Raw genomic sequence first — 18,976 nt, forward strand, 5'->3', positions numbered from 1 at the left:
TTTTTTAGACAGCAATCTTCACCAGTCAACTGAAATGATTCAGATTTTCTTATCCTAAATAAAATTAATGGTATTTCTGGTGGGGAAAAAGGTCCCTTTTCCTGGCAGCAGTGTCAATCTGAGGCATACAATCAAAGGAAGTGCCAGGAATTGTCCTCAAGAGTCCACAAACGTGATGTGAGGAAACTCCAAACCCTGAATGTACTTTCTCTCTTACTCCTGGACAGCTGCCATAATCTTCTGATTCAAAAATCTTCAAAATATTTCAGGAACAACTAACTAAAATATGAAAGTTTCTTAACTTATAACTAAGCTTTGTTGCTTTATTTGTAATGTAATGTTTACTAATATGAAGTCTTTCAACAGTGCAACTGACCAACATTACAATTAAAGGATTTATTTTAGGAATTTCCATTTCCAGGCTTTCTTCAAGGTATGACAGTAAGGCTCTGCGATTACATACAGATTCATATGTACCATACACTAAAAAGCAAATTAATAGATTTGAAGTGCAAACATTGGTCATGATTCTTTACTTAAAATTCTAAAATTCATATGTTGTTCCTTCTTTGTGGAATAATATGATATTTTCTCTGAACATTCAGGTGGAAATGTAACTATGTTCAAAAACACAAATATATGCCATTAACCTTCAAGATTCCTTTGTCTATCTCTATCAAAAATTATTTAAATGTTAATATAATGTAAATAAAATAAATGGTATTGGCAGAAAAATGTATGGGACAGTGGAAAAAAAATCAAGCTTAAAAATTGTAGTAAATAAGCTATGTGAATTTAGCATATCACTTATTAAATCACTTATCAAGTAAATTTATCAACAAAGTCCCTTAAAGAAGTTAATGGGCTTTCAGCTTCTCTCCTGTTATAGGGCACATTCTTTTTATGGAGTACACAGAGAATGTAGAGTCCTTTTTTTGTAGCTAGACTAATTTAAGCTAAACATTGTTTAAAAAGTTGAATATTGCTACAGATTTGGATAAAATACTCATAAATAAGTGGCTATATATAAACAGTATATTTCTTTAGACCTACGAAAATAATATATTTTAGAACATCTGTAATCATGCATTAATCCCCTCAGAATAATAATGAACATTAGGCAACTTCACACATGGCTAGAGCCAAAGACCACCACTTGGTCACAAGGAAGAAAATCATCAATAAATTTTATTCCCTAACATTCAAACTATCACACCATTCCAATTAACACTACACTTTTCTGCTACAGGACAAATAATACAAACTATAAAAACGGTACTAAAATATTCTTAAGACTTATTTCAAGCACTATGGTAAATACCATGACATTTTAGTTGGCTCACTGATGTGACTATATTGGGTGTTTTCCTTTTAAAATTTAAAAACACATTTTTAAGGTTTAAAGCAGGAATTTGAGCATATGAACTGATAAACGTAGGTCAGGCATAGAGAGAACTAGCCACCATAAATACATCTTAGCCAGAAGGTCAGTGTGTTATTAGTCCCAATTATGCTGAAGTTTAAGAAGCCTTCGTGTTACAGACAATTACTCATTGCTGAATGAGCACAGATCACTGAGCTGAACACTGACTTCCATCACAGACAAAGGCTTACACAATAATGATCTATTCTGCCAAATCCTATAAGGATTTACTTATTGAATAGCTTTTGTTTTCAGACCACTGTTTTTTCTTTTTCAACAAAGATGCAAAATATCTATAAATACCCACTAAATTTTTTTTTTTGGAAGTTGGCAAGCTGTCATTAATTTTAAATGTATTTTAAGTTACAAATTTTCCTTGGGATTGAGTCAAATACTCCTTATATAACATGGGCCAGGCCAAACTGATGATGTCATTGTAATTTAAAAATACATACATGAACTGTAATTGCTCTTGACACACAAAAATTTATAAGGATTTGATTCTTATCATTCCATTTTTAGCACTGAACAGCAACACAGGTTGACAGTTTGTCTGTTTCCCTAAGGGATAAAGGTTTTCATTTAAAACCAATAGAAGTTAGTCTTGTTCAAGGTTACCAGAATGATGACCACTGCAGGGCTCTTAAGACCAATAAAGGGGATCAGAGACATACTTTTACCTCTACTTTGTGAGATAGAAAAGCAGCCTGCCATGTCAGCGTCATTCTACAGACTCTGCTGTCTGTAGATAATACCCATTCTTTTATGTTCCTCTTGAAATTCCAAAAGAGAAAGAAAGAATAAGAAACCCTCTTAAAAACAGAGATCAGAGAAACAGATTAAAAAAAAAAAAAAAGAGAGATGATAGAACAAATACAAGGCCTTCTCTAACATTTTGAGAGACCTTTAAAATCAACTTGGCAGGGAGAAGACTTGAAAGTGTTTGTCTCATCAGCTCCTGCAGAACACAAGTTTTCAGGGTGCCAAAAGAGCTGAGCTTCTCGTCACAGCACATGCACCTGGTTCCTTGACCTACACATCCCCCATTCTCGTATTTTGTCTCTACCTGTACCTGGTAAACTTAATCTTGCAAATAAGAAGTTTTATTTTCTTTAGACTCCAAGCCCACATCAATGAAATCTAAATTATATTCATTCCGTACACAAAATGATTCTGATGAACTTTAACAGAAATAGGACATTCAGCCATTACAAGGGAGCACACACGCCACAGATTGACAAATGCATAAACATAGACTGAGGCAAAGTAAGCAGCTTAGAGTCAATGTTCCAAAAAGACAGACAAGCTTATTAATATATCTATTCTGTAAGTTACAGATGTAAGCTCCACAGCACAATACCATGATTTAAGAGCCTATATTCCTCTGAACCCTCAGCATCAGCTTCCTATAATGACATGATTATTGAATGTTTCCACAAAGAGCAGTAGGAGCCAGAAGAGATCAAGGTTTTTTTTTAAGTGCCCAATAAACATAGTAAGTTAATGGTTATGGGTTTTATTAGACTAACTGAAGAGAAATTTCTGCCTCCTCCCCCTTTTTTTTCCCTCTAAAAGATCACCACTGAATAAGAAAACTGATGTTGTAGGATCCTGAAGTTGGACCATTAATTCATGTCCCTATGGACCTTGGGAAAAAGCCAATGCAAGCCTTGAACTTTATCATGATAAACCCCTGGCACCCACTAATCACGAGATTGTATCTTCACATAAGATAAGGGGAAGTTTTCTGGCATGGGAATGAACACATACACCTAGTTGTTTGCAAAGCCTTGCAACCTGGCTGCCTTTCAGCAAGGTTTCACTCACATAGCTGTTACTGTATACTCTCCAGCTATGGCTAGGAAGTTGATAATCCTTAAGATACGAGGAGAGTTTTGATTTCTGACACAGCATTCCTGAGATAAATGCAGGATCAGAGAGATGCTTTGAAATTCCCAGAGATACCCCACTGGTAAACTGCTATATGGGAACAACTTTAAACAGTGTATTTAAATTAAAAAAAAAAAAAAAAAGTTATGTTAACCCACAAAGCTTGTGTTTGCCATCAGACAATTCATTAAACATAAACCAGACACAAAGTTATAGAGCATCCTAAAGTCTATTCTTCCAGACTTTCCCAACGTATCCCTAGTATTTCTATGCAGAGATAAAAGCTAGTATTTCAAACTCTATTAGCTTCTTGTAAAAAGGCTTTTCTTTTCCTAGTACAAGTCCTTCTCCTATTTGTCATAGAATGTTATTTCAGAGCATAAACTTGTATTTTAAGCAGAGCTGCACTAAACAAAGTTACGATCACCTTCAAGTGTTCATGAAACTTTTCTATGAAACATTTTATTTGAAGCGATATATACACAGTTATTCCATTTTTTTGCTTAACTGATTTATTAGCTAGTTATCAAATACCCTATCATACGTCAATATATTTACCATAGAGACAAGATTGTACATATCACTACCTGATTATAATTGACCAAGGATAAGGCTTTTACCTGTATATCCATTAAACGCACTTTTGTCTACCTGACATACCCTCAAAAGTAAGGACATGAAAAATTAAGCAACCTAGAAACACACCGCTGATGACATATCACAGGTTACATAAAACTGTTGATGGACAAAATATTTTATATTAGTTCATGACCTTTTCCTCACATATTTAGCCCCACCTATTAAACATAGAAAGTCATAGGAAAGTAATACCCTCAAGTCATCATTGTGGAGCAGTTAAAGTAACTATATAAACTGCTACAAAAACAAGGAAATGAAAAGTAAAGGCGTCTATTTTCCACACACCCTCTGATCTTCCATTCACAAGCGTGCTCCAGGCTACTACTTTAATCCACGCACCACAATCAGTTTTGAGCACTCCTTTTACACCTCTATATGTTCCTTCAGCAGACTCTTTTCTGATACAGTTACTGTGTCTCCAGGTTAAGTAAGATAATATTCAGAATTATGGTTAAAAATGGCTGGCACTTCAAAAGAGAGAAAAGGAGGAAAAAATCCATCTGGAATAGTCTGGTAAATGGAAAGGTAAAGGGGCAAAATAGGAAGTAATTCAACTTTTCAGTGACTTGTTTTACAACCATATACTGCAATTTAAAGGGTTTTTTTCATATTTGATTTGTTTTGAAACTATACTGAACAAAGAGACAAACAGCACAGAACTACAACTGTCTGAAAGGCAGCTGTTGTGAAGCACAGCAACAGTATTTTGTTAGTGCACGTTACTAAATTAAATCACATAGTTTCCTCTGATAAGGAGGTTTTGGAGACGTAATCATCATACCTAACGTAGGTAGATTATAAGAGCCCCACCACTTCTTGTCTAGTTAACCTGCTTTACACCAATTCTAATCAATAAGATTTGCATAGATAGCACATAACTTCAGTTCTCATTTTAACAATAGCTAAAAATAATTACCAAATCCAATATGCTCTTCTGTGCCAGCTTTCCAGATACATGTTATTCTGTGCTTAAAATCTCTACCACTCAATAATGAACAATAAGAATTTCCTGAGGAAAAAGACTAGTCACAGACTAGAACCATATGCTATTGTCCACTCGCTCTTAGAGCACTGATAGGCCTTTATAGGGAATCCCTAAAAGCATTTGGGCAGCAGGAGGGACAGAGAGGCATGACAAATCCTAAGAAAATTCAGTCTCTCTTCTCCTACTTTCTCCCCTCTGCCTCCATCCTCCTACTGCCCAAAAACATTTTCTCCTGTTTAGCACTTATGAGCAGAACACAGTATTTACTTTGAGACAACTGCAAGGGGACCAAAGGCTAGGCTACACCATCTGTGTCTAACTCTAGTCAAACAAGCACCGTATCTCTTCCCCTCTTGGTGATATGGCAAGCTGAGCTGTGCTGCGACAATTGCATCCATACCACAGACAAAGCGGCACTTTTGCCTTAGGTAGTCTTAGTTTGCCAGTTTGAACAAGGCATCCATAGGCTCGCTGCAAAGAAATAGAGGTGCCAAAGGAAATTCATCAATAAGCAGAGAATCAGATACTGGTTTGGTGACAAGGGACCTCTCACACCAGCCCCACTGCAGGATTTCTGGGTATGACCAAGGCTTTTCTAGAGGCAGGAACGCAAACATTATAGGGCATGATGAGTATACATGCTAATCTATGTTATTAGTATAATTTATGTAACATCCATTTTATTTCCTGGGTCTCTTGAAATTAATTCAATATGCACAATGTAACAGCACTCATTAGATCATGAGCCAATTCCTAATTTAGAAAATACAGAAAGTATGGTTCCTCCTCTTAAAATGTTTAACAATTAAGGACCTAAAACAAACTGGGAAAAGTGTGATCAGGAAGATAGCGAGCTAAGTATCTCCTCAAGTGGCACGTGACAATAGTGGTCTATAATTTAAATACTTATTCATCAGTTGCCACATTGAGTATCAAGCAGTTATCCTGACATATCATGGATGTGTCAGTCTTACCTCAGCAGATATCCCATCTGTTCTATCTCACGTTATGACCGTTAATATGAAGAGAGAGAGAAAATCACCAGGTGCCAGTGAAGCAATTTCCAGAAAATAAAACTTGGGTTTTTGAATGTAAAATACACCCCTAAAGAAGAACCAGTCTTCTTTCAGGATTTGTAAAAACTATTTGCTCAAAGAAATGCATCTAATTGCGGCACATAACATGGTTTGGTAAGCATATCACTGGAGCACAGAAGCACTTCAAAGGGCAAAGCACAATGATCATGAGGGTAATTTGAGATGCATAGCAACAGAGGAGATATGAGGAGGAAAGCAGGGTGCTAAGCACCGCAGTTGTTAGGAAATGGAAAACAGGAAAGACAAAAGAGCAGCTTACTGCCTCAATCTTTTTTTTTTTCTCTTGCAGTCATTCCTAGGCTATTCCTTGGCTTTCCTACCATAGTGCTTCTGAGATGTAACATGCATGGAGATGAAGACTCTTAAAAAGCAGTGCTTGCCTTGACACCTTCAGGTAAAGCCCAATCACTAGTCATTTTTCATTTCCACAGTCTTTTGAAGCCTGAACATCACAGCTAAAGCAACTAAAACTGCTCCCATTCTTGCTGTAATGGCTACTCTGGCAAGGAGATACTACATATGGTTTCTTGTCATGACTTATACAACTCACATAACTGTGAGAGAACCGCCCATACTGCTTCACTGAAGTACTCTAGACCAATTCCTTGCAGAGCACACCATAACATCCCATGATTTGCAGAGCATAACACAATGCCTTCCTGATGAACCTGTGTGAGGTCAAGGATTTTTACTTACAAATCAATTTATCTTGATTATATTAAATATTAAATGACATTGCACACATGGTCTGCTAAGACTGAAGTGTGAATTTTTCTAATCCTTAGAGCAAACTGAATTAGCACAAATATTTTAGGAGTCACATTACCTGTCAAAGGAATGGAACTGTAAAGGCTGCTCAGCAGCTGCATCACCAAGAGGTCCAAGGAAGGCTGGTGGCAGAAGGGCAGGATCCATGGCAGTCCCATCAGCTGGTGTGCTTACCAGGCTTCGCAGAATGTCCTTTACGTTGACATTTTTTGCAGCTGGCACAGCAGTTGCAGGCTTACTATCATCAGTTCCTGCCTCACTTCTGCCCTCCTGAGATTTATTTACTTCTAATGAGAGTGTGCAGAGTACTTCACTGATAGCATCCGGACCTGCACTGATGTTCAGAGGTCCTTCTTCAGCAACACTCTCTGAACTATTTGTTTGACCTGAAGCTGGTTCCTCTCCAAGACCAGAGTCCCTTCTTCGTACAAATGCTGTACTTTCAGAATCTTCAGTGGAGGTTGAAGATGAAGCACCGAGAGCAGCAGAGCGGTTCTCTACAACTTTTCATCCCAAACACAGAAAACAAATTTTAAGATCATTATTAACAGAATTACATTCATCATATTGCTTTTAAAAAAAGTAACACCAATAGGCAACAAGTGAAATAACACAGCTGTATTTCCTCTCTTACTTACTCTTAGAGAGTAAGTATTAAATAGGAAGCTTGGAACAGAACAAAAAATTATTTTTAATTTCTAGGAAGTCTGAAAAAGCTTATAATATCCAAAATTTTAAAAATTAAGGAATAGAAGGTGTTGACTCAACATGCAAAGAATGAAAATGAATTGATTGCCGGAAGAAAGGGTAGAAGGAGAAAGAAAAATACAGTCTTACAGCGAAAACAAAAGGCAGTCAACCTATGCTCACGCATATTTAAGCCTTAAGCAAGACAGCAGTCCTTCTGCCATAAGCATTCATGAATACTTAGTTACTTCACTGAGACCACTTAGTTACTTCACTGAGACCAGCCATCCTCTATATGGCAAAAATCTGTGGGTTCTTCTCAGATCAGACAAATGAAAGCTGCACACAAATACTCAGGTAAATTAGATGCTATAATGTTGTTTAAGTGGTTAGAATGTGTATATTTCTATACAATCCCAAATGGACTTCTACAGACTCTTAAGATGCATAAGTCGCACTAAAAATATTGTTTGGCCAAATAACTAACAATTCACCTGTAGCTGGAGCAGTAGCTTCATTACTTCCATTCTCTGATGCCTTGAATGAATGGCTATGATTTGCTGGTCTCCTTTCATTCTGGGGTTCCAGTATATCTCTGTATTTCGAAACCATGAGCACAGAAATAAAATATACTACAGCCAAAGCCAAAAACTGAGCCTGTTTACTATCCTCCTGTAAAAAAAGAGACACACATGCAGATTTTCCATTACTAACTCAGCAGCATGCATATTTTTCTGTAGAGTATGCCCAGCACTACCATAAACAGACTGAGAGTAAGATGATGATGTCAGTAATGGAAGAACAATATTCTCTAGTCACAATTTGCCTCACCTATAAAGCAAGGGAATATAACAGTTCTATTTCAGTCACGTTAACCCTCTCATTTTCCTTACATAAATATGTTAAGGTTGACTAAGGTTATATATTTTGACTATATGCTTCAAATTAGTGCAAGAAATAGGTTTCCTCTATTTATTTACAGGCATTTCTCCCACTTTTCCTGAAATTTACCAAGATATTAACAGCATTTGCTGTGAAGTACTACCATGCAAGCATATTCAACAAAACTGAAAAAAAAATTATAAATTTTTGTATATTATTGAAAGAAGTAGAACAAACTCCAGAACCTGACTTAAGGTTGCATTTCATCCTCAGATTGTCCAGACAGATGTACTGTGTTATGCAGAAATTAAACAAAAGAAGCAAGTATGCATTTGTATTATTGTGTAACTTTATTAAGAGATTAAAAAAAAAAATCTTAATATGAGCTATGCCAAATGTCTCTCTCAGATACTCAGTCACTCCTAGTGAAAGAGAGGAAAGAGCTACATAACCGCTTCTGACTAGACATAAGGATTTGGCCTAAGCCTGTTTCCTTTAGTCTCTGGTCAAAAAAAATCTGCCAAAGCTTGGTACACTTTGGGATCACAGGAGAACTAAATATTTGGTCCCTCACTGACCAGTGTAGGAAAGTTTTGTTTTGTTGTTTTTTTTTTTCTCCCCACCTTTTCACCTTCTCTCGCATTGACTACTGCAGGTGGCATGCAATTTTTGCCTTCCTCTGAGCAGTTCAAGAAAGTAAGCTAAACTGAAAAGCTCATCTTATCATGATCTGAGTGCTTAATGAAGCCCCACATTCCATAAAGAATTATTTAATAAGCCATACTAGGAGAAGTTTATGAGACATTATTGATAAAGAAATAGAAAATATAGCTGGGTTCCATCTGTTATGTCCAATAAATAACCTCTCAGCCCCACCCAAACCATTAAGCTTCATAGAACAGGACAAAAAAGTAACCTAATAACAACTGGCATCCAATAAGCACGATGTGCTTACAATGGTAAGGATTAAAAAGAATTTTCTTCCTAGATGAGTTTTTGCAAGACAGTTTCCAAATGTATTTAAATAAAGTTGCGGTCCAGTAGAAGCATGATACTTTCCTCTTATTTTTTCTGTGATTTTTGTAGAACTCCTTGAAATAAAGTTCATACGCTAGTGGAAGTATTACTAATGTTGGTTAAGTAGTTAAGGCAATAAACTAGAATCCCATTTGAGTTCCTCCTATATAGGTTCAAATCATGCTAATCACATTTCTATGTGCTGAATGTAATTTCAGAAATTGCATACAAATTAAACATATGACATTTAGAGGCAGGTATAAACAGCTCAGATAAAACATATTCCAGAACAAATCTTTTAAAGTCTATTTTTTCACTACAGCTCAACACAGTAGCAGAAAAGTAGAGTTGTTGCATCATTTTACATTTTTGTGAAAGAGAAAACCTAATGAATTAGATATGCCAAAAAGTAAAGGTTCACACATGCTAGGATTTTTAGAAGAAAAATGAAGTACATAAAATGTGATTAACGTTGAAGATTGAATCATTAGGATTATTTTTATTGCCACCAGCATGGAAGATTCACTTCCTGTTATTCTTTTGCACATTGATACCAAAGTAGAGATTAAAAGAAGCTTGTTTCCATCAATAATTACTGTAAAGATAAAAATGAATGATCCTTCACCATTCTGGATAGAACAAAAGTCACTATGTAAGTCATTATACTTGCTAGATGTTCCAACTACTGAAAAATAAGTCCTTGCATCCAAGCTCATAGCCACCAGTGACTCAGAGCCATTGTAACTACTGTATTTGTTTACAGAGGGGTTTTTTCCTCAATATCAGCTGTAAAGTTGCTGACATAGGGTAAAGTTATTTTTAGTCAACTCAAGACTAAAAAAAAACCCCCTACGCACATATATTACATACACAAATTGGTTCCTCTGAGGAGAAGTAAAGGAATCACAGTTGACCTCTAATTTGTAATTAGTCAAAAAGACACTAATTTCTCAAAAAGGATACAGAGACATCTTTACGAATATTCAGTAATTTGCCTACTTACAGCATGTGAAAATATGCATTTGTACTAGACGTAACATACTTAGTATACAAGAGTCTTGGAGGCTCCAGGCAGAATTCCAGAGAGTCAGCTCTTAGGAATACACCAAAGACCCTGACCAGCGGACAGTTATTTTCACCTCTCCCTCTATCCCATCCCCAACACCACAAGAGCATAGGAATCCCTGATCCTGGAGACCAGGGAGAAAGTCTGGAGAAAGGAAGACTTTCCCTCCTTTGGTGGAGGAGGATCAGGTTAGAGACCATTTAGGCAAACTTGACACCCACAAGTCCATGGGCCCCAATGGGATGCAACCATGAGTGCTGAGGAAACTGGCGAACATCTTTGCCAGCACTCTCCATCATCTTTGAAAGGTCCTGGAGATCAGGAGAGGTGCCTGAGGACGGGAAGAAAGCCAATGTCACCCCAGTCTTCCAAAAGGGCAAGAAGGAGGAGCCAGGGAACTACAGGCCTGTCAGCCTCCCCTCCATCCCTGGAAAGGTGATGGAACAGCTCCTCCTGGAGGCCATCTCTAAGCATCTGGAGGACAAGAAGGTGATCAGGAGTAGTCAGCATGGATTCACCAAAGGGAAATCATGCTTGACCAATCTGATAGCCTTCTGTGACGGAATGACTGGCTGGGTAGATGAGGGCAGAGCAGTGGATGTTGTCTCCCTGGACTTCAGCAAGGCTTTTGACACTGTCTCCCATCACATCCTCCTAGGTAAGCTCAGGAAGTGCAAGCTGGGTGAGTAGACAGTGAGGTGGATTGAGAACTGGCTGGATGGCCAAGCTCAGAGGGTTGTGATCAGTGGCACAGAGTCTAGTTGGAGCTAGCAGTGTCCCCCAGGGGTCAGCCCTGGGTCCAGTCTTGCTCAATGTATTCATCAATGACCTGGAGGAAGGGACAGAGTGCACCCTCAGCAAGTTTGCTGACGATACTAAACTGGGGGGAGTGGCTGACACACCAGAAGACTGTGCTGCCATTCAGAGGGACCTGGACAGGCTGGAGAGCTGGGCAGAGAGGAACCTCCTGAAGTTCAACAAAGGCAAGTGCAAGGTCCTGCACTTAGGCAGGAATAACCCCATGCAGCAGTACAGGCTGGGGGTTGACCTGCTGGAAAGTAGCTCTGCAGAGAAGGACCTGGGAGTCCTGGTAGACAAGTTAAGCATGAGCCAGCAACGTGCCCTTGCGGCTAAGAAGGCCAATGGTCTCCTGGGGTGCGTTAGGCAGAGCGTTGCCAGCAGGTCAAGGGAGGTGATCCTGCCCCTCCACTCAGCCCTGGGGAGGCCACATCTGGAGTACTGTGTCCAGTGCTGAGTTCCTCAGCACAAGAGAGACATGGAGCTCCTGGAGCAAGTCCAGTAAAGGACCATAAAGAAGATTTAAGGGACTGGAAAAACTCTCCCAGGAGGAAAGGCTGAGGGAGCTGGGCCTGTTCAGCCTGGAGAAGAGAAGGCATGAGAGGGGATCTGATCATTGTGTATAAGTATCTGAAGGGAGGGTGTCAAAAGAATGGGGCCAGACTCTTCTCAGTGATGCCCCATGATAGGACAAGAGGCAACAGGCAGAAATTGAAACACAGGCAGTTCTGTCTGAACCTGAGGAAAAACTGCTTTACTGTGAGGGCGATCGAGCACTGGAACAAGTTGCCCAGAGAGGTAGTGGAGTCTCCTTCCCTGGAGATATTCAAAACCTGCCTGGACGTGATCCTGGGCAACGTGCTCTAGGTGACCCTGCTTGAGCAGGGAGGTTGGACTAGATGGTCTCCAGAGGTCCCTTTCAACCTTAACCATTCTGTAATTCTGTGAAGAGCTGCAGAGTATTATGCAGTGCTAGTTACTGTGAGCATTATTCAATTTTTGTAAATTCAATTTAAACAAACTGCAACATATAGCAAGTGTTCAGCAAACATTTATACAGACATCTAGCAACCAAAAAAAAAAATTTTTGCTTGTAACTCACTATGTCTCTGAACACTACTGCTCGAAGTCGATTAATATCCATATCCTGCAGAAGTCTGTCATGGTCTCGTATTGGAGAAATTCCACCAGTCACAATGTCCACTGGACTCTAATCAAGAAAAGCAATTGCCTCAGATTTGATTCCTAAAAATATTCTACCAAGAATCACTAAGTGTGTCGTGTTGCATTTAATAATTTCTTAAGTGGGTAAAATTTGGGGAAAAAACACTTCTGTGTACAACTCCCTACTGTACATCATACTTGCGGTATCCAGAGCACAAAGACCAGATATGCATTTCATAGTTAAAGAAAAAAGAACATAAATAACTTGGTAAAGTAAATTCTTGTGACAGAGTTATTTCACTGTATAAGATTAAATACGTAAATGTTAAAAATTCATAGCTTGGAAAAATTACTTCAGGATTTCCAGTGTTCATGCTGTTCAGCTCCATAAAAAATATCAGTGGTGCAAGTATAAATTTAAGCACTTATCCTTCAGTATACAGTAATAATTAATTTTTTGTGGATTTGAGTGTGGCCTCAAACTTGCCTTTGCTGCAGACTTTCCTGTTCCTACAAGACCCTGCACTGCTTTTTGGTTCTTCACAGTGTCTCCAGTAGGTTTCATCTGTGCATGCTGCTGGCACTCCAAGCAATTTCTAACTGCTACTGCACATACTTGAAGGGAAAAGAAATGTTAACAATTTCGCTGGGAATTATATTATCGATATTCCTTATAGAGATACATAATATACTTGTGTTTACCACTTAAACTATAAATTTTAAACAAATCAGTAAAAGAATATTTTGTTTCAATAAATTGCAAATAGTTGCAAAACCATGCTCTACATACTTCAGTAACTAATAACTAAAAATTAATACTAAACTATTAGAACACATATATAATAAATACTTCAAAATAAATAGGTTAGCATTACTACATTGTTTTGTCATCTCTCATTGAAACGTTACCATGCATACCATCTTGGGGAGCGGGAGGTATGGAGACAGTTAAGTTTCTTATCATAGACTAACAAGGAAGAAAAAAAAAGTGCTACACTAGTGAAACAACTAACAGAATATTTGCTTCACAATGACTTGTTACTCTCAGACTAAACATGTTCTTTCATTACATAATTTATTCTTTTCTTAGCTTCACAATAGTACCTGTTTTATCTTCTAGTATTACTTTCAAAGGAAAGAACTACCCCACCTCTATACCTGTTTGCATTCCACAAATCTTGTTCTATCTGCAAAGTTTTAATTGTCTAGAAAGGGAGAGGAAGGCTAGTTACTGCTGAGGCTCTGAGCTGCTCTGGCACTCATGCAAATTATATTTTTCATAACAAATCTTACAGCATGTGATTAGCATGAATACTCTCCTCCTGTATTAATTAATTGGACCCAGATAATGATTTTGTGTGCTCCCATTTCTAAAATAGTTATTAGTTTCTTAGGTAGTGGTCACTTTCTTTCAACTCAGGTGTAAATATACTACAATACTGGGTACAACTACTAACTGATCTGAACCATACTCTTTAGAAATTTGCATTTCCAGTTTCCAGCATATCTTCATCTACTGACCCTCTTTCCTATGCATTATAAAGGTTCATGTTTTTATATACACCACAAGATTTCTTTTTCATAACACTGCTGCGTTTTCAGTCTTGACTATTTGGGGAACTTTGGTAAAAGAAAGATCTTTGTGGATAAAATTGATACATGCATCCAACATTGAAGTTGGCAGAACTTAATCAGTTATTTAATTTAAACTATTTAAATAGAAAAAAATATATATGTGCATTGTAGAATAGAGTAATAGCAAAATGGTAAAAGAACCCAATGCATCTTCTACTAAATTTATTTTTATTTAAAAAACCCTAACAACAGTTAACTCTTGTAGCAGCAAGCTATGTTCATTAAGTGATTTTATTGGCTTACCCAGACGGAGACACTGTCGCAGAATTCCTCCAGATGACATGTTTTTCTCAGACTCAATTTCAGTAAAACCAAGAGAACTTGCAAAAATTAGCACATCCACAAGGTTGATTAATCTCTGGAGAAATGCTAGAGATGCTTCTAATGAAAGTCCTTGAGTTGGCTCAATATTCTCCAATTCATGCTGCATAGTGAAAAATTGAAAGTAATATTTACTTCTTTACAAAGATGATATTCACACAATTTAAATGAAGAAAAAGGTATGTTGGAAGTCCACGTCTAGTCAGATCCAAAAGTAGTAATCAGTTGTATTCCAAAAACAATCATTAATATTGAAATTTAATCTTACTGCAAACCACTGTGGGACCACGAAGCTCTAAGTGACTTCTTTTTACATCTTCAGGCAACCAAATTTATATTGGAGAAAACAGGGGGTAGCAAAGGGTGCAGAGAGAGGAAAGAGGTGTTTGTGGAAGCATATATTCCCGTCTCCCAAAAGGGCGGATAAAATGGGTTAATACACTGTATAAAGAAAGAACGCCTCCTACTGGAAATAAATTTGGAAAGGAAAAAAAAAAAAATATTTCTTACGGTAGCAGATGTAGCAGCAGAAAGCAATGGCAATATGCCACCACAAGCCATGATCATGTTGTCCATCACTTGCGAGATGAGGTGAATTGTATTGTGTACAAATACGACGTTGTCACTGCTGTTCACGAAGTCCATCACAGTTTTTGTAGAATGGCTGTCCAAAAAAAGTAGGTTTCGCAGAAAACATAGCATTCAGAGTACAGCTTTATTTTTGTGATTTTTTGCATCTTTATGTATTCAAAAGACTAAAACCAGAGAGTGAGCTATGGTGCAGCAAATATATCCCACAAGGATATGTGGGGTATGAACACAAGGTTCAAATAATATACCTTAATCTAAACCTAAAATTATCCTTCCTTTTAGTTCTTAATCCTCTCCAGATCATAGCGTGCTAACAACATCAAGGTGCGTGGTAAATGATCATTTGGATAAAGATATATTATAGGTCGGTCTGTGATTACCTACTACAGTGAAAGTCACTATATCAATCAACATAATAATATTTCCTAGGGGAATAAACTAGATTTGAACTTAAATCTTTGGAAAAAAGAAAGCAAATTCTAACCACTTCTCAAAGAAATTTAAAAAAAAGAACACAGATACTTAAGTCCTGTTAAACACAGGAACAGATTTTTCAAGATGGAACCTAAACTAGAAAGGTAGTGTACCTGATGATGTCCTGATAATTTAGTCATATCTTAAAAATGATAGCCAGACAAAAATTCACCTCCATTTAAATTCTATTTTAATCACTTAAAGACTTTACGTATTCATCTTTACATTCATTTTTATCAGGTCAGTATAGCTATATGGTCCAATTTAAATTTGACATTCACTACTACAAGCCAATAAGAGATAGCATTCTTATTTAAATAATTGAATCTTAACACTAGAAATCAGAATTATGACTGGTTTCAAAGCTTCCCTTTTTGGCTTAAAACAAACAAAAAAACCCTAAAGATTATATTCCACACCCCTGTTACACAGTAATTTTTAAATACATAAAATTAGAACTCCTCTTTATCTTCACAGAATCCTATTAAAGCAGCAACACGGTCTGTGTAAATTTCAAAGTAATAAATGGATTTTTTTCTTAGTCTTTGTTCAGATACTAATAAAAGATGCAGGTCTCTAAATATATACATTAAGAACGTGAAAATCATGGCCCAACTGAAATCAGTAATAAGACTGACACTGATGTAAACATGGTCAGGATTTCAGTTAAAATGTACATGCAGGCCCTCAAGCATTCCACGCTTAAGTCTGTAAAAAGTCTTTAAAAAAGTAAACCATAAATCTGAGAATTTTTGTATATAGGCCACAAAATAATTAAGGCTACTTAATAATGAGTAGAAGAGCAGATGCGAAAACTCTGAAGTCAAAAAGTGCCTCTGATGCCATTTCAGCAAAATCTCAGATTAATTACAATGAAATGCCATTCTATATCACTGCATATAGAGTATATAAATTTACCTTCTCCACATTTGTATATCTGTTTCTACGGAAAAGAGTAAGTCTGTGAGCAAGCGCTGATGCATCAGTGACCACTTAAACTCAGGAATACGGAACGCTGTAGACCTGGAGTCCCTTCTCTGCCCATCTGGTGTAGCTACTAGCTCTTGTCCTGAAGAATCTTGCTGCCTTGCGGTCTGAATATACACATTTGTAGACAAAAAATCCACACTCTGATTATTAGTTTCTGCAGCATACACCGAAAAGTGCTTAAACTTTAGAGTTTAGACGTTGCACAAGGTTAGATTGTACACAGTTACAAATAAAGCTAGAGCTATTACACAAATGCTATGTAATAGATATACCAAACCTATGAACTAGTCTACACCTGCACTATCGCACCTGTCATTCTAGGCATATTCAAGAAGCAACTCAACCTTACCACAGGGGGAGTATATGTTGCTGTAGACAATGTTTTTCCTCCCTTGAGGAAAAACGGTGTAGAATGAAGAGCATCCGTTAGCAGGTGTTTCTGCAGAAGGGAAGTACTCAGATAGATGACTATTTAACCATGGAAATCTGAGTTAGAAACTAAAGACTAAAGGGATGGAGAACTGTGGTAGGCAACAGAAGCCCAATTCTAAATTGCATTTGCCAAACACAAAAAAACACCAAAAAACCCAAAACAAAACAAAAACAACCCCACGTACCACAAACACCCACCCACACAAAAAAAAACAAACAAAAAACCCAACAAGTAGCTTGACATGGCAAAATGACAACCTTGTCAAATTATGTAGTTTTGAAAGTATCTATTTTGTGTAGCTGAAGAATAGCTAGCATAAAAATTATTTTCACAGATTCCATCATGATATGAAAAAAATTCAACACTATATTTCTCTGCACAATAAATGTTTGCTTCTTAAAATCCATAAAAGCATGAGAGGTCAGACTGAAAAGAGCATAAGGAAGGTTGAGTGAAAAAATAGAAGAAATTGCAGATAAAAAAATCTCAGCATATATAAACAAATGTTTCTTTCCGTTTTTCAAACAGAAGAACGGCAGTATCCACAAAGACTAAGGGTCTATCTAGCCCAATATTCAGTTTCCAAGAATGCCCATGAACAGATGCATAAAGAATAACAACTTAGAGACTTCCCTGAACACAAATTAGTACAAACTATAGCTATGTAATCAAGAGTTAAAAGTGTTCTTTAAATAACTCTCAAAACACATACATACTAAAACCCCTAAAATGTCAACAGGCACATTTTTTCTTATAAATGTCATGGAGTTAAGCGGTCCCATTTGTTTTTAAGCTAGGCGTATGAAGGACAAGCAGAAGTTACCTCAGGTAGGGATCTGAGGGGCAAAGGCGCTGCGAGGTTTGTGTTGGCTTTCAGTTCCAGTCTTTCTGTATCTGATGCAACACTAGAAACATCAAGTTTGGCAATTCTTTTCTCAGAAGCTCCAGCAAGCTCTGGTACACGTGCATTTGCATCCTCTTCAACTGTTCTGGTTTCACTGAAAAGAATTTTTTCTTCCTCCAGCTTCTTTTCCTCTTCTGAATTCAGTTGAGTCGCTATTTCTCGAATTGCGGAACTTACTGTTTCTGATAAGGAAGCCATTTCTTGCTTTTTCCCATCTACATCTCCAGTATCTTTAGATTTTAAAAGCACAGCTTCAGGTTTCTTCTCTATTACTTTTTCCTGCTTTGTTCCTTGGCTTTCATGAGAGCTATGTTCTTTTACTGTTCCTGCTACCTCTTCTGGAGGTAAAGGAATACTACTTTCCTCTTTTAAATCAACAAAGTCATCTTCCTCTTCCACATCTAGTGTTGATTTTTCCAATCCTTCCGGACTTTCAAGAGTTTCTCCTTCAAAAGTAGTTTGCTCTGCTAAAGAAGCAGCAGTGACAGCTGCTTTTTCGTGTACAAGTTCATGCACTTTGCTCGGGGAATCTTCAATTGTTTCAGCTATTCCAGTACTAATTTCTGAAACACTGGGCTTTATTGCTTCTCTCTCTGGAGAAAATTCTGAGTAAGGCACTACTTTTAAATTTTGTGTGCTCTCCTTGTCTTCTCCCTCCAATTCCTTCCTTTGATTAGACACTGAATGAGTTTGTTGGTCATCATCCGAAGGCTTTGTTTCATTTTTTTCAGTACTGCACTCCATATCATCATCAATAATACAGGAAGGAGCAGCAGCAACTTCTTTTAACTCCAAATGGTGTAGCTTTCCTGCAGTTTCAGCTTCCTTGCTAACTCCAGAGATTGTTCTAATGGGAGTTGAAGGACCTATTCCATTCCCCTCACCTCCTTTCCCTTGGTATTCCCTATACATTTGAGAAAGAGTCTCCTTGTGCATTTCAAAAGTTACCTAAAAGAACAGAGTTGTTGGAAGCACATTAAAAATTATGTTAATGACTATTTCTTCTATAACGTTGATTCTGAAAAACCCAAATAACCTGATCCAAATTACAAGTTTATACAATAAACTTATCTTGGATGCTGTCTTCACAATTCCATAAAACATAAGGTTAAAAAAAATCACTTCATATTGCCGATTGCTAACTTAAAGCAAGCATTTCTTAAGTATATCTGTTATTCCTGGCAAAAACATAACATTAGAATTAAAAAAAAA

General features: G+C 37.2%; 1 protein-coding gene across 8 annotated transcripts in view; it reads right to left on the minus strand.

The window, feature by feature from the left end:
- Window positions 1-18,976, minus strand: part of LRBA (LPS responsive beige-like anchor protein) — a 407,526-nt gene that overhangs the window by 311,454 nt on the left and 77,096 nt on the right. For 6 of the 8 annotated variants that reach the window (XM_068942256.1, XM_068942260.1, XM_068942257.1 and 3 more), the window contains 8 exons: window positions 17,684-18,712; window positions 16,356-16,531; window positions 14,883-15,036; window positions 14,295-14,475; window positions 12,904-13,031; window positions 12,355-12,462; window positions 7,984-8,161; window positions 6,861-7,305 (listed from right to left, as the gene is read on the minus strand). In XM_068942256.1, the coding sequence (XP_068798357.1) occupies window positions 6,861-7,305; window positions 7,984-8,161; window positions 12,355-12,462; window positions 12,904-13,031; window positions 14,295-14,475; window positions 14,883-15,036; window positions 16,356-16,531; window positions 17,684-18,712 (2,399 nt within the window). The remainder of the gene's footprint in view (window positions 1-6,860; window positions 7,306-7,983; window positions 8,162-12,354; window positions 12,463-12,903; window positions 13,032-14,294; window positions 14,476-14,882; window positions 15,037-16,355; window positions 16,532-17,683; window positions 18,713-18,976) is intronic. The other 2 variants (XM_068942262.1, XM_068942261.1) reach the window with 1 other exon arrangement.

This window comes from Struthio camelus, chromosome 4, assembly GCF_040807025.1.
Source record: "Struthio camelus isolate bStrCam1 chromosome 4, bStrCam1.hap1, whole genome shotgun sequence".
In the NCBI taxonomy this organism is placed as follows: domain Eukaryota; kingdom Metazoa; phylum Chordata; class Aves; order Struthioniformes; family Struthionidae; genus Struthio; species Struthio camelus.